Here is a 14,743-nt window from a genome sequence, read left to right as displayed (position 1 = left end):
CTTAAGTCATGGTTGAAAATCCATAAAAAAGAAATTAAATTCTCTACTCTGTTTATACGTACCTATGCAAGCATTAGTTCTTTCAGCTGGGCAAGGATCATTCACAGCATAATGAACTCTCAACTGCCAATCTAGTTCATATAGTCTAGCTATCTCAGCATCTCGAATTTTCACTTCATATTTTTTTTTTTTTTTTTTTTTTTTTTTTACAGTTCAACTACTTACATTACTTATGGGACAATTACCTACATCACTTACTGGATAATTACTAACAATACAATTACTTACATTACTTACACTACAATAAGTTACATTGCATTAATCAATTAATTAATTAATTAATTAATTAATTAATTAATTAAAAGGACTACTTACTACTTACATACAATACACGTTACTTACAATACTGACAAGTGCAACACCTGTTAAGGTTGACCTACAGTACAATAATATCCGTGCACAGTGTTAGCCTTAGGGTTTTCTTCATTTTTTTTTTTTTTTATACAGTTGCTTGTTGGTAAATACGTTTAATTATTATTATCACCCACTTAGATTTCTAAAGATTATCATTTGACGCTGCTCCAGTTTTGAGGCTGTTGTAACATGCCAGAAAGACAGAGAAATGTTTCATTTCAGGGGGCAAGTTGCGTGTCCTACACGACCATATATAATATCTCGCCACAAGAAAATTAAAATTAAGTTTCTGTTTATTCTTTGATTTGTCTGGCCTTAGGCCTAAGACTATATTTAAAGAAAGGTTGTATGTTCTCAACGCAAGATTTTGGCTTACAAGAAGCTCCTTAAAGTTTTGCCAGAAGGTAGAGACAACTCTACAGGACCAGAAAAGATGAATTAGGCTTTCCTTCTCAGTTTTGCAGAAACTGCAGAGATCGTTATCTTTTATTCCTACTTTTTTAAGAAAATCATTAGTCGCCAGTCGTCTATGCAGCAATTTGAATTGAAATACAATTAGTTTTATAGATTTTGTACACTGAAAAGATAGCTGGTGCGCCGCACTCCAGTCTATTGGTTCATGGGCTTCAAAGGCACAATCCGTAGCCCATTTTTCTTGACTCTTGGTTGGACACCTTTGTTTAAGACATAAGTGTCGTTGATATTCATATGAGAGCTATATAGATTTCTGTAAAAGGATTCACACTGATTTAGAATTTCTTTGTCAGTGTTTACTGTTTCATCATCATTAATTTTTAGCTGACTTATTACTCCCTGTTTGTAGTGCCTTTTTTCCATGTTTAAAAAGTATTTTGTATTTCTTTCTCCCTCATTATACCATCTACATTTCGATCTTAAGATTGCACCTTTGGTGCGATACTCAATTATATTCTCCAATTCTGCCTTTTTTCTTTCTAATTCCTGAGCCCCGACTTGTTTTGCATTTTCCTCGTCGCTTGTTGTTTCCATATATATTTGCAAGTTGTTAATTGCTTTTTCTAGCTCTTCTTCCCGTTTTAAAATTTTAGCTTTTTTGGCAGCTGCATATTTTAATGATTGTCCTCGGATTTTCATTTTTATCATCTCCCACAATAATACGTGGTTCACAGTGTCATCATTTTGATATTCTTCTTTAACAGCTTGGATTGTTGATTTTATTTGGTTAACGTATTCAATTTCGTTCAAGAAAGAAGTATTAAGTTTCCAAAAGCCTGGTCCTCTTGGATTCGAATGAACAGCTATACTGATATCGATCATTGAGTGGTCTGTTTTTTATCCTGTCAAAATATCGGCGCGTATGACATTACACATTAAGCTTTGGCTAACAAGAAAGAAGTCTAGTCGGCATTGAATTTCGGGTTTCCGTCGGCGCCAAGTATATCTTAGGGAATCGAGATGTAGCACTCTCCAAGCATCAATTAAATCTAAGTTTTCCATAAATTCCTGAACGATCCTAACTGAATTATTGTGTGTTCTTGCGACGCCACCTTTCTTGTCTTTATCTAAATTAAGCACTAAGTTGAAATCGCCACCAATAATTACTTCTTCACATTGAAAATCTGATAAATGCTCGAAGAAGCCTTCGAAGAAAGCCGCGTCACTTCATATTTAGTCACTGACACTCCAGGGCCTTTATCAGTGTGGAGCAAAATGCGCGGGCGGACACAGACTGGCAATCTTCTCTTTTTCATCTCAGTGAGCAGCCACTTGCAGTTTTCAATGGCATTTTTATACTTCTACCATAACGTTTCCTTGGTAGTTGTTAAAGCAGCCGAACTTTCTTTAAGCAGTTCAAACTCTGTCTTTACAGCATCGAGACAATCAGTAATTTCATTCCCAGACATCAACAGCACATCAACAAAAGGAGAAGGAAAAAAGAAAACCGCAGAAAGTCAAATGAAAGAAAGAGGAAGCGGACTGAAAACAACGTCCAACGAGTTTATGGAATCTGTGTTGGAAACCCGCTAGGAAATGATCTTCCACAATGCCTTGTGTACCCTCTTAGAACGGCCGTCCCGGAAGAGTGTATTAAAGTTGAGGATGTTGCCACGTCGTTATTTAGAAGAGATGGGCCATACATCGCACAGCTCTTGGAAGGGAATTATTTCACCAATGCCATTTTAAAGTTTTACTAAAATATTTCACGTGACCCCCCCTTTTTCCCTTATTTTGTTGGGATGGCCCCCCCCTTGAAAGCCATTTTTTTCGCATGCCCCCCCCCAAATCCCACCAGCGCCCCCTACCTTATAAAAAATGAACGTTCCCTTAGTCTAGTAGTAACGCGTCATGCAATTTCTTTACATCTGATACTCATTTTGTTAGCGGTGGTTTTCGGTTTTTTTTTTCTTGTTTCTAAACAAACGCTTGATGACTGGTATCTTGGAAAACTTAATGTTAGGTTTGATTTCATTTAAATCGCCATATTTGATCACGTATCCTTCGACCTCGTCTCAGAAAGATTCTCTGTCAGAACCATAGTTTTACGTTTTACAACCTCGTCCTGTAATCTTATGTTTACAAACTTTTAATTGGTCAGTGATCGACCAAATGCCATTCCACTGTACCACAGAACTGTAGCTGCAAACTAAATGAGGATAGGCCTTTTACACAAGGTTATCTCTCCCGTGTGATTTTTAGATATAGTACCCAGTCCTTCCGCGGGTAATGTTAGCACGCGCGTTGCAAGAATGTGTTTGTGGAGATTGCAAACGCGCTTGTAAAGCCGCCTGGGCTTTTTTTGCGAGAAAAATCCGCGTCATTTGATTGGCTATATCTAGACCGTCCTGGGATTTCCAAAACCGGGAGTGATCCAACAACAAAGACAACGTGAGAGAGAGGTTATGTTGTGAATAAGCCCTGTTTAGGGATTAATAACTCTCTTACCGTCTTCTCTTGTCGTAAATCAGTCAAGATCTGCTTATTAACTCGCCTCTAACATTAGTAAGAAGTGGCCCTACTCCCTAACCTGCAACGCATGATTACTGACTGGCCTTCTTCAGGCCATTATTTAACAATCATTCCACGAACGTGCGTTGATATGAGTTGGCTGTAATCTCATATCCAACAAGCGCTTTCTTTCGTGTTATTCCCAAATAAATATTTCTTCAACTTGCATTTGCTAACTTTATTCTTGCCTTTTGTGTCCGACTAGTTGGGTGATACTAAAACAATTAGACCCTTCGCCCTCAAGGGTCACGGGTCAATAGCCCATTTGCCTTCGCCTCATTGGCTATTGACCCGTAGCCTGCAAGGGCTACGGGTCTAATTGTTAAATAAAAAATGCCCCCAAAATACAGAAAACTAAAGTAAAATAAAAATAAAAACGCCCCCAAAAATTACGGGTGCAGTTTCCATATTTGTAGAGCATGGTATAATGGCTCATATACCATGATGGCTAAGCCAATGAATTGCATTATCGAATGATCCAGTTTTTAATAACACGAGATAGAATACTGTACTGATACATACAAATATGGCCGCGCGATTTTTTTTTTTAAATTTTATCGCTGTATAACAACTAGAAATTTTACGGCAAAATCGATGAACGTAATTTTGAACGAATGTAATTGCCGCAGAAGCTAGCCGGTCTGTCTCTTGTATCAGCGAGGCCTTATAATATTTCCAATAATGGTTTGTGGTCGATTAAAAATGATTGTGGTCTATTAAAAATGGATTATTAATCTTTGTTTTTACTTTAATTTCCCCTCCCTGTATAGCCCGTGTCGAGATATTTAATTAACAGAAACTGGACTGATGTGTATTTTCATGCAACGTTTACACAGCTTGTGATGAGCAATTTTAGGCGGTCTTTTAAAAGAAAATACTAGTGTAGCAAAACCATTAACCCTTTTGACAAAAGGAGGATAAAACAAACATCTGGATGCAGCCTTGGGGAATTGCTTTTATGTAGTGAATATTATGTAGTGAATATTAGTGAAAAGATATCGGCTGACTGGCCATTTAGCTTTATGACGATAAAATTATCAAACTACCGAACTTTTCCACGTTAATTTTTTCTTAGGTCTTCTTTCTGCAGTCACTGATCACGTGTTTATTCTTTAGTAATGAATTCAGACGACCAAATAATGTAAAAACCGGGAAAACAATTAATTAGAACACATTTGCAAATTATGTTTTTAATCATTTTATTTACAAGGGAAACTCGGCAGTCTTTTATTTAGCATAAATTCCGTTCAGGGCTGAAATGAAATTAAACAAACCTCTTTAAAACTTTAGTAATATTTGAATTTAAAAATTGACGTAGATTTAGGAACGAAACGAATACACGACAGAGAGTAGAACTTTTGTCATCATAACATCGGGTGCTCTTCCATAATCTTTGGGAGACTATCGGAAATCTTCGAAAGTCTCTCTCGTATCTGCACTTTCGAAAGTATTCGATGGACTTCGGAAAGTTTCGATCTATCTTTCGATCTATCTGATCAAAGTATAATACATATATGTATGGGGTCTTTGTTTGTTGGGATATGTTTTTATTCGCTTTTGTGGCCTTTAGAGTGTACAGAATATAATTCTTGTTTATTATTGACTGAGGATCTGACCAATAGAAATGTTCCGGTTATACGAAATTCACGAGGGTATGAGCGCGAAAAAAAAAAAAAAAATAGTGTGGACGGTCGTGGACCTTCCAAAGTAGGTCTCGGCACCTTTGTGTTTTTCTTTGAACTTTGCTGGGCTTCGTTACCAATCCCCTCCATTAACCATGTTGGAGAAGTCGTTGGAAAATGATAAAGAACTAGAGTAAAAAGCCGGTGGGCGGTCAAGGAACCTTTTCTTACCTATCACAAATTTCCGTCATTCAGTTGACTGGCTCATCAACTGACAAATAGATATTCTTTTTCCTCAGATAATGAATAGCAGTTGACCTAACTTCGATTACCAGTCTCAGCTATGTAGCAAACACCTCCAATTCTAAAACGGAACATTTTATATAAGGCAACGAAAACACACGCGTGTTTTTCAAGGTGTTCTGCTTTTTTCGGAAGAAACGCAAAGCGACCAACTAAGCATATTGACTAAAATTATGGAAGAGTGGCTGGGCGACAACGATTATAGAAAACGTCAGAGGTGCAGTTTTTTAATTAACAAGCCACAAAGACAAAACTAACACTAAGAAAGTTCCAATTTAAAGCTGTCCTTTCATGCGTCGGTGTGACTGCTGCTAAAAAGATGAAGAGGATACAGTATATTAAATCTGCCATCTGTCGTTTCTCTTTTTTTTTTGTTTTGTTTTTGTTTTTCAAATTTGCGCAGAAAGAAAAACGTGGAACTTATGAAAGTATAATACATTGCCTAAAAAGTGAATTTTGTAGTTTTATCTGAAAAATAATGTTTGGACAAAAACTTCATCTGATAAGAGCTTATTGAATATAAATTGCAACTGTGAGTGTTCCACACCGAAGTTTGGAAAACTGAGATTAAATACTCAAGGTTGTGAAATTCTTCAAACATAATGCTTGGTGTTCGATAAATTACACATCTCCTAAATTAAAACGTCCAGTGCCTGAAACTTGAGAAAGCGAGTTTAAAACTTGCTAAGTAAATAAATTATCTTCGTTAAGGTGTTCATTGGCTCGCCAGCCAGCAATCATTGGTAGCCACGACAGGTGTAAGATAGCGTTCAATTGAGTTTGCTCGACAGTGCAAATCAATCATTTTTTTCTTTATTTCGCTGTTGTCGATGGTTTTGGTCTTTCTCGAACGACTTACATACATACCAGGTTACACTGGCTGCGAAGAAAGCGAGAGAGAAGATCGTAGAAGGTAACCAGTGCTTTGCAGGTGTCGTTTTTAACAACGTAAAGTCGATAGGCAAAAGACCGATGACGATTCCGTTTTGAAGTCGCCAAACTTTTAAAAGTTACCAATTAATAGCTTTTCTTGAGCCATTGGTTATATAAACAATTATGAATGCAAGCCTTAGAGACAATGGGGCCATCTCGCTAACGTGTAGTTTTGTCAACGTTACGTTTTACGGCGATCGTCAAGAACTTGCGTTTAATATATCGGCCTGCGTACTCAATGGTCTTTTCGCGATAAGTTCCACTCTGTTCAACAGCATGGTGTTGTTCGCTGTATGGAAGACTAGAGCCCTGCATACTCCATCGAACACTTTACTCAGCGGTCTGGCGGCATCCAATCTGGCAGTTGGTTGTGTACTGCAGCCGTTATATATCGCCATGAAATTACTCGAGATTCACCAGGTTCTAGCACCGTATTGCCATCTCAGGATAGCATTGGAAACCTTGACTATGGTGGTATCTGGGACTTCGTTTCTAACTCTAACCTTCATCGCAGTGGAGCGCTATTTAGCGTTGTATTTGCACCTTAGATACGAAGCCATCATCACGTGTCAGAGGATTGCGATCTGCCTGGCTATCTCGTGGCTGCTTCCAGTTATAGGGGCACTCTCCAGATTTCGGTTGAGCCCTCGAGCCGTCGCCTCCATCGCGGGTTCAATCATCATTGCCTGTTTGCTGTTGAACATCTGGGCGTACTTCCAGATATTTCGTTTTGTCAAACGTCACACCACGCAGATCGAAAATATAACATCCCGCTTGCAAGTATCTGGCTCCACAGTGGAAATTTCAAAGTATAACAAAACCGTCGTTACCATGGCAACTCTCCTCCTGATTTTGATCGTCAGCTATGCGTCATTCGTCGGCGTTACCAACGCAATAGCGTTTGGCGGGAAACGCAAACGAGCGCTTTCTACAGCTTACACTGTTCTTGCTATTTGGATTTATGCCACCTCTTCCTTGAACCCAGTTTTTTATTGCTGGCGATTGCGGGATTTTCGTCAGGCAGTAATTAAAATAATTTTTAATGAAAGACAGTGACTTTTTATAACACTTTGGCGATTTTCGAGAAGTCGTTTATATATAACGGTATCTGCATTGAAGAATAATCCGGCTTATTTATCAGTTATGTTTGTGCTTTTGAAACTCTGCAATACCCAGAACAATAGGATTTTTATCTTAACATAGCATGTTAAAAATAATTGCATTTGTTATGTAACTGAGAAAATTACTTCATTGTGATTGGCTGAGAGCAGGCCAATTTATTGTTAATTTTTAATTTGCACTGCAGTGCACATAAACGCGCGTGATTCGTGATTTTTCCAGTCAAATAATAAATGAATGTAATCGTACGAAGGCTCGAGCAATTTAAGGATTTACACTACTCGTGATATTTGAAAATTCTTTCAATTTGCACTCGCCTAAAAGCTCGTGCAATTTTGAGAGAATTTTCAAATATCAACCATAGTGTGAGTCCTTAATTGCCCTTACATTCATACGATTGCCTATATTTATAGAAGGAGTTGTGGGCTCTGTGCTGGTTCAGACGAATTGAGCATAAAAGCTAGTAAACTCAACTGCTGAATAGACAGTTCAAAGCAAATGGCCAATGCTATTTTAAACTGCCTCAGTGGCGAATTCCAGCCTAATCTCTGTCCCTCATTTTTGTAAGAAAAACCTTTGAGAGGAGCTTGTTGGTAGCTTCGATGTATTATTAGACTCTCAGAACGAAAATTGAAAGAAACATGTAGTACTTAGTATCAATGGGTTATTGACCAAGCGTGAGGTCAATTAAGATGGCTGGATATTGGCCAAGTTCTTTTTTTTTTGCGTGTGATGAATGGACCGAGACGGAGTCGAGGTCCATAAACACTCAAAAAAGAACGAGGTCAATATCCAGCCATCTTGACCGAACAAGTTTGGTCAATAAAAGATTTATTATATGGAAAAAACAACACTATTTTCCTACAGGATAAAAAGGGGAATCTCGAATAGGCAAGATAGCGCCATCTTGCCTGCTAGGATAGCCAATCACAGTGCAGTATTCGGTTCATATTTTGCCCGCTCACGGAGCTAGCTAGCTCTAGAATAAGAAGGATTACTGTTGCGAACTTCGTACTTGAAGAGATTGAAGAGGTCAGCGAGCAATTTTCTGACAGACAGGGCATTGACACTGCATTATTTTGCCTTGGCGATATTATTTGCTTGGGTTCTGTCTGGATGTCAGCTTTCTTCAAAGACATCCATTAAATAAGCTATAAGTGTTTTGTACAATTATATCACGTTCACCAGTTCACGTTTTGAAGAACAGATTTCAAACTCTCTCTTTCACGCAATTTACTGCTTACTGTTGTGCACATTCATCAGCTCTGGTGCGCTCTTATGGAATATGAACGTGCTCAAAGGGGTGTCTATCTATTGTCTATCTATTAATTGTAGTTATTTTATGTATCTTATTAGTACACGACCCCACAAGCTTGTTAGCTTTGACGTCTTTTATCGTGTATAAATAAAGGTTGTATGTGTCGTTAATTTTCCTCTTTTGCCAAAGAGATTTTACCAACTAGCGCGAAACTGAAATGTCCGTTTGTCTTACTGCTTATTGATGCTAGTCGATGAGAAATGAAGACAACCCTTTGTGGCTAGTCCCTTACCCTTCGTCAGTTGCTCTGATCATTTGATGTAAACAAGTACTCTAAAATTGAAGATAACCTCAAAATTATAGTTTTCTAAGATAGAAAAACACTTAAAAAGTAGCATTAAACCGAAAATATTTAAGGGTGGTTTAAACTGGGGAAGATTTAACCGTAAGGATAGAGGGTCTTCAAGTTACTTACATTTTTGTACTGATCGACTGGAAAGAGAAAGCGGCATTTAATTTTACGAACGAGAGGAAACAAAATGGTCATTTCAGTTTTTTACGAAGATGACATGACGTACCGTTGCCTCTGGACAAAATTAAGATCGCCTTTTCTTGGTTTGACGTATTCTCTCCAACATTTTAAAAGACATTTTCCGAAGAATTCTGTTGGCTTAGCCTAAAACAACGGAAGACTTTTATGATGGAAATCAGGAGATGACTGACGTCCACCGAAAAAGACAGCCGTTGTTTCATCTTTTGTTCTATTTTTGTTTTGTTTTGTGTGTGTGTGTGTGTTTTTTTTTTCCAAATTAATCTCAATTTTCTCTGCATATATTACAAACAGCCTCTTCCTGTGTCCTATCCAAAAAATAGTCTTTGCTTTATTGGAAAATTAAAACCCAGAAATGCCAGAGTTTGCGTTATCCATGTGTAACAAAACGATTATTGGATTCTGTTCTCACGCGACAAGGGAATAATCAAAGCCTTTGATTATGTTTTCCTCCTCGTCCGTTGGCTCCGGCTGATAACACATCGTCCACCTTGCTTGTAAATGCTCAATCTTACCCAATAATTGTAGAAAAAATAATGATAATAAAAACTAATTGTCAATTGTCGCTAATGTGTCTTGGCAGATATTTTCGAAGCCACTCTGGATTTGTCAGTAATTCGCTTCCCATCGCGAGTCTTCCGAAGAAACGTTTTCTCGAGAAATGCTATCACAGCTAGTGGTCGACAAAAAGCTAGCGCTTAGCGATCGTTGGTTTTTGATCCAAGCAATTGAAATACAGAAAGAACAAAGCTGCCTAAGCTATAAAACACGCTAATCTGTGGGTTTGTTTAACTCAGCTTCAATAATATCTTGTTCTGCTGTGGTTGATTTCTCTCAAGCCGATAATACATCAGCGCGCGATAACGCGGCACAGCTGTACCAGTTGATTAAGATTGGGAAGATTCGAGAAGGATGGCTGCTTCCTCAATCGTGGACCGTTCTGCATAATCCTAGCAACGACCGCCTTGTCCCTTTCCGTACTGCTACGAAAACAAACAGAATCACGTATAAATAAAAACTCACAACAATTTCACTTTTGTATGGAAAACGAGCCCTTTCAGTTGTAGCAGTAGGTACTGGCCTGCTATTCTAGACAATGAATGCAGTACGTGAGACCTTAAAATATATCGTTGGCAATACAAGCAGGAGAAACGCGCAAATTGCTACAGAAGTCCGTTTCAAGAGCATTTTTTCCAAGCAATAAAAACGAAGTAACAGTAGAGATGGGTTTCGGGACATTTTTCGAGACAGCATTTTTTTAAATGCAGTCGCCATCTTGCAACAAGTTTAAAGCCAAAGATATTCAACCACCTTAAGTCTTATACCGACGGTTCAATTAAGACTTCATAAAACTTCTCCGATGCAAAAATGGTAAACATAAAAAAACAACAACAAAACAATGCTGAATGGAACAAAAAATTAACTATGACAATGAACTAAAGGATTACCATACGTCAGCTATAATATCATATTATAAGTGGTGTGAAAAGATCGAAAATAAACTGACTAATTGATGATGAAGACATTAGTGGGAAACAACCTCCACATTAACAACCGCCAAATCCAGTTTAGCCCATTATACTGCACTCATCAAAAGAGCACCGCGCTCACTGACTGAAATCGTTACGATGGTCGATAACTAATTTGAATTATTATATCTCTCAGTTAGTACGCGCGCTGTGATTGGTCAATTTAGCGAGCTGTATTCTACTGTACCGACCGCTAAAATGCCAAAGAAAGAAAGAAAGACAGACAGAAAGAAAGACAGACAGAAAGAAAGAAAGAAAGAAAGAAAGAAAGAAAGAAAGAAAGAAAGAAAGAAAGAAAGAGAGAGAGAGAGAGAGAGAGAGAGAGAGAGAGACAAAAAGAAAGAAAGAAAGAAAGCTGTTTTTGCTGCCAAAATGTTTCGTGATTTATCGCCAAGTGTTCTTGAATTTTTTAGCAATTAAAAGTTTAAAACTTTCTTTTACTTCTGAAATTATGTATTAAAACCTGCAAACGACTTACGAGGCACTAAGCAACGATTTCAAATTGACTCGTTTTGCTTTCGAGGCGCGTTAGAAATTTGAAGCCGTTCTGCGCGAATAGAAATCGTTCCCGAACCCGTCATACGCAGTAGAGTTATAATAAATATTTTACTAACCTCGTTTTCTCGGTCCGTACTGTAAGTTACGGATCCTCGTTTTTCCCCTTCGATTTATGGCCCGCGCGCTTCGCGTTTGGGCCAGTCAGTAAGAGTAGTCGAGTAAAGATCATCTGAGCTAGGCTAGGCTAGGGGGAGAGAGGGAGGGGGGGGGGTGGGGGGTGGGACGGGTAACGTTTTTACTGGCCTCTCAATCCAAAGATCCGATGTCACCAATTGAAGTTGTTTGTACTATTATGTTTTTTCACTTTGCCTCTGCTCCGTGACAATGTCAGCAGATCGATTTACAACCGCTAATTTACTGCTAATTTTGTTCCTTTGTAAACCGATTTGTTCCATGTATATCTTTTTCGGGAAATGATTTTAAAAAATCATTTTCCGAATCTAATCACCACGTGATTGTTGATTTTTCTTGCCTAGTTGTCTGACCTGTGTGTATAAACCTGACGCACCAGTTTACAAAGCGGAAATTCTGTAACCGCTCATGGCGTGGGTCGACGAAGTAAGAGAGATCATTACCGAAAAATAACACCAGTCATTTTTCTTTGGCCCAAACCTTTTTCGGCCATATTAGCAAAGGTCGGTTTACTAAACTCAGCTTTAGAATTGCTAAGGGCAGGTGATATCTTAAAAGCGTCTTTTCGAAGTGCTTGGACATCAATGGCTGTTGAGAACATAACAAACGCTTCGATTTTCTCACTCGAATGTTTCCTCTTGGATGTAAATTTAGATTTTACAGAATATCTCTTCATCGCACACATTTTGACGCTAGTTGTCAATTTTGTTTCTTGCTTCACAGCCGCTGGTGGAAACGGCGTTGTAATTCTTGCCGTGTGGAGGACGCCGGCACTTCACACGCCGTCGAACGTGTTTTTATGTTGCTTGGCGCTAAGCGATCTTACCGTCGGATTGATTGCACAGCCATCTTTTGTGATCCACAAAATCGGCGAGCTTCTCGAAAGCCACAGCATGTATTGCACCACAAGAATATTGACGGAGTCAGTTGGGTATATAACAGCCGGTACCTCTGTTCTTACCATGACCGGTATTGCGATCGAACGGTATCTTGCGTTGTATCTTCATTTGCGCTTTAAAGAAATTGTTACCACGAAGCGCATCTTAGTGGCTGCCCTCTGTCTCTGGGTGTTTTTCATCTTGTTGGCCGCTTCCAGATTTTGGATTGCGAATGACAGTATCTTCAACAACATAATTATTTCGTTAATCTTTGTCAGCCTGACATTCACCTTCTTGGCCTATATGAGGGTTTTAAAGTACGTTCGTCGCCACGAGAACCACATACGGGATCAAAAAACAATTCAAACGGCTCAGCGATGCCCGGTTGAATACCGTTTAACAAAGATGACGCGCTACAAGAAATCCACATTGACAATGGTGTACATCTTAGGCATTTTCGTGCTCTGTTACATCCCGTTTTTGTGCGTCAAAGTCGTTTACAAGATCGACGGGTATACCACAAGCGTCAAGACGGCTTCTTTGTACGCTTCCACAATTGTGTTTCTCAACAGCTCCTTCAACCCTTTGGTTTATTGCTGGCGTATACCGGATATACGAAAAGCGGTGAAAGATTTCTTTTCGCCTTGCTTTGGCGTCGAGAAAAGTAGTCCAGCTAGTATTGCTTCAGCGAACACAGGGCGTCATCGAAGAAGCGGGATGAGCGGAAGTTTTACTGCAACACGGCGCCCTTCGCTTAGGGTTGAACAAGCCTGAGACAGACAAATCATGCAAAAAATACGTGTGCCACGGAACGGGAGAAATTTATATCGAGGAACCGAGTGTATCTAATTGAAAATAAGAAAAAAGACAGCAGGATGTCGATCTTAAAATATGTCAGTTTTTTTTACAGTAAAATCCGGCTAGCATGCCCTTTCTCATATTTTGGCGATGCTAAATTGTGATGTAAAGTGTTTATCACTGATTGACGAAGATTTATTTCACGATCCTCTTCACATTTCTGTTTTATGAACGCATATATATTATCAAGAACTTTACTTGCGAAAAATTAGTGCGTTATTTACTAGCTGATAAATCTGATTATAAATTTCCAATAAATAATAAGGGACTTCGTTTGCAGGTTAAAGGCAAAATGTAGGAACATATCGTATAGTTTCTTAATATATACAATTTCAATGCCTAGAGACAATCGCAGCTAAAAGCTCTTGATTGACACTCAGTAATTGAGCGTGATTATTAATTCCTTTTGTTCGCATAAAAAGAAACAGAAATTAACACCATAGACACCAGTGTGGTTTTTCCGTCTCTCGATGTCCAGGTTTGCGGTGGTCGTGCCCACAGATTTATTAAAGAAAGCACCAATGATAGCTTTGGTCAAATACAAAACCAAATTATTTAAGACAATGTTTAAACCTATAAATATTTTTTTAATGGGTTTTGGCATAAGGTAATGCACACAATGGTCTCGTATAAAGCTATGAATAATATAATTCTAATTTCAAAAAAACTTTTTTAAATGCGTGCGCACGAAAAACGAGTGTTGATCGAGGAGCTTCAGACTTTGATAAAATACACTTTCAGTTAATTAGGCTTTTAACACTTGCTGGCAGTTATCCGGAAGAATTATGAGCTCAGCTGCCTTCATGTTGTGAAAATTATGTAAATATAGAAAGACTTAGGTTGACAAAGTCTTGCCAAACCTAGCTACCACGGTATAAAACGGACTTCTAAACGGAACTAGCTCATACTGTCTCTGGTCAATAAAGTAAGGATATAATGACCGCAGAACCCGGCCGTTAAATTCCGTATCGCACATGCACCTGATTATTGGAAGATATTTATTTTGTAAGTCAATATTGCTTTTCTCCTTAGTGAGTTCGCTTGTATGGCAAAAAGCTTGTTGAATAGTCTTCAATATTCACTCGCAAGGCTGAACGAAAAGAGAGGAAAATCCGGATTTTCGACGTTATACGAAATAAGATTGGTGTGTTTTCGCGTGCGCCCAAATTTTGATAAACAAACAAAAATAATGTTTATAATAAATTAACTGTCAGGCTTAATGATTATGCAATATTCTGGGCGCTAATATGAGCGATCAGTATTTTTCTGTATCGGTTTAATCAAGAGAGATAAACATATTTTTTGTTTACTTTAACGCCCATTAACACTGGCAATTTTTGACCCAACTTTTGTCGCAGTTTCTATTGCAATTCTAAAAGCGACAAGAGTTCATGCGTTTCAGGGGCGTTTTGTTGGTTTGTCTTCCACTTAATTCTAGAAATTTGGAGGCTGACAGAGTTAAACCAGCGTGCACCTGCCTCCCCATTAGGTCTATAATCACCTTTAATAATGCATTTCGAGGCGGTTAAGTGCACTTAGTGTTTCTACGTCAATTCTGTGCAATTTCTCGACTTTTCGCTGTTATGCCGTAACTACTTAGCGAC

General features: G+C 38.5%; 2 protein-coding genes across 2 annotated transcripts; both read left to right on the top strand.

Moving 5' to 3' along the window:
* Positions 1-6,088: 6,088 nt before the first annotated feature.
* Positions 6,089-7,501, top strand: LOC145493083 (adenosine receptor A1-like). Its single transcript, XM_081472491.1, has one exon. It carries the CDS (start codon positions 6,381-6,383, stop codon positions 7,311-7,313), a length of 933 nt encoding a protein of 310 aa, XP_081328617.1. The 5' UTR covers positions 6,089-6,380; the 3' UTR covers positions 7,314-7,501.
* Positions 7,502-11,822: 4,321 nt separating this feature from the next.
* LOC145493105 (melanocyte-stimulating hormone receptor-like) lies at positions 11,823-14,109 on the top strand. The gene has a single exon (XM_081472506.1). The coding sequence runs from the start codon at positions 11,988-11,990 to the stop codon at positions 13,053-13,055; it is 1,068 nt and encodes a 355-aa protein (XP_081328632.1). The 5' UTR covers positions 11,823-11,987; the 3' UTR covers positions 13,056-14,109.
* The last annotated feature ends 634 nt before the right edge of the window (positions 14,110-14,743 follow it).

This window comes from Orbicella franksi, chromosome 7 (genome assembly GCF_964199315.1).
Source record: "Orbicella franksi chromosome 7, jaOrbFran1.1, whole genome shotgun sequence".
Lineage (NCBI taxonomy): Eukaryota > Metazoa > Cnidaria > Anthozoa > Scleractinia > Merulinidae > Orbicella > Orbicella franksi.
This window is presented reverse-complemented; position numbering and strand designations above follow the sequence as displayed.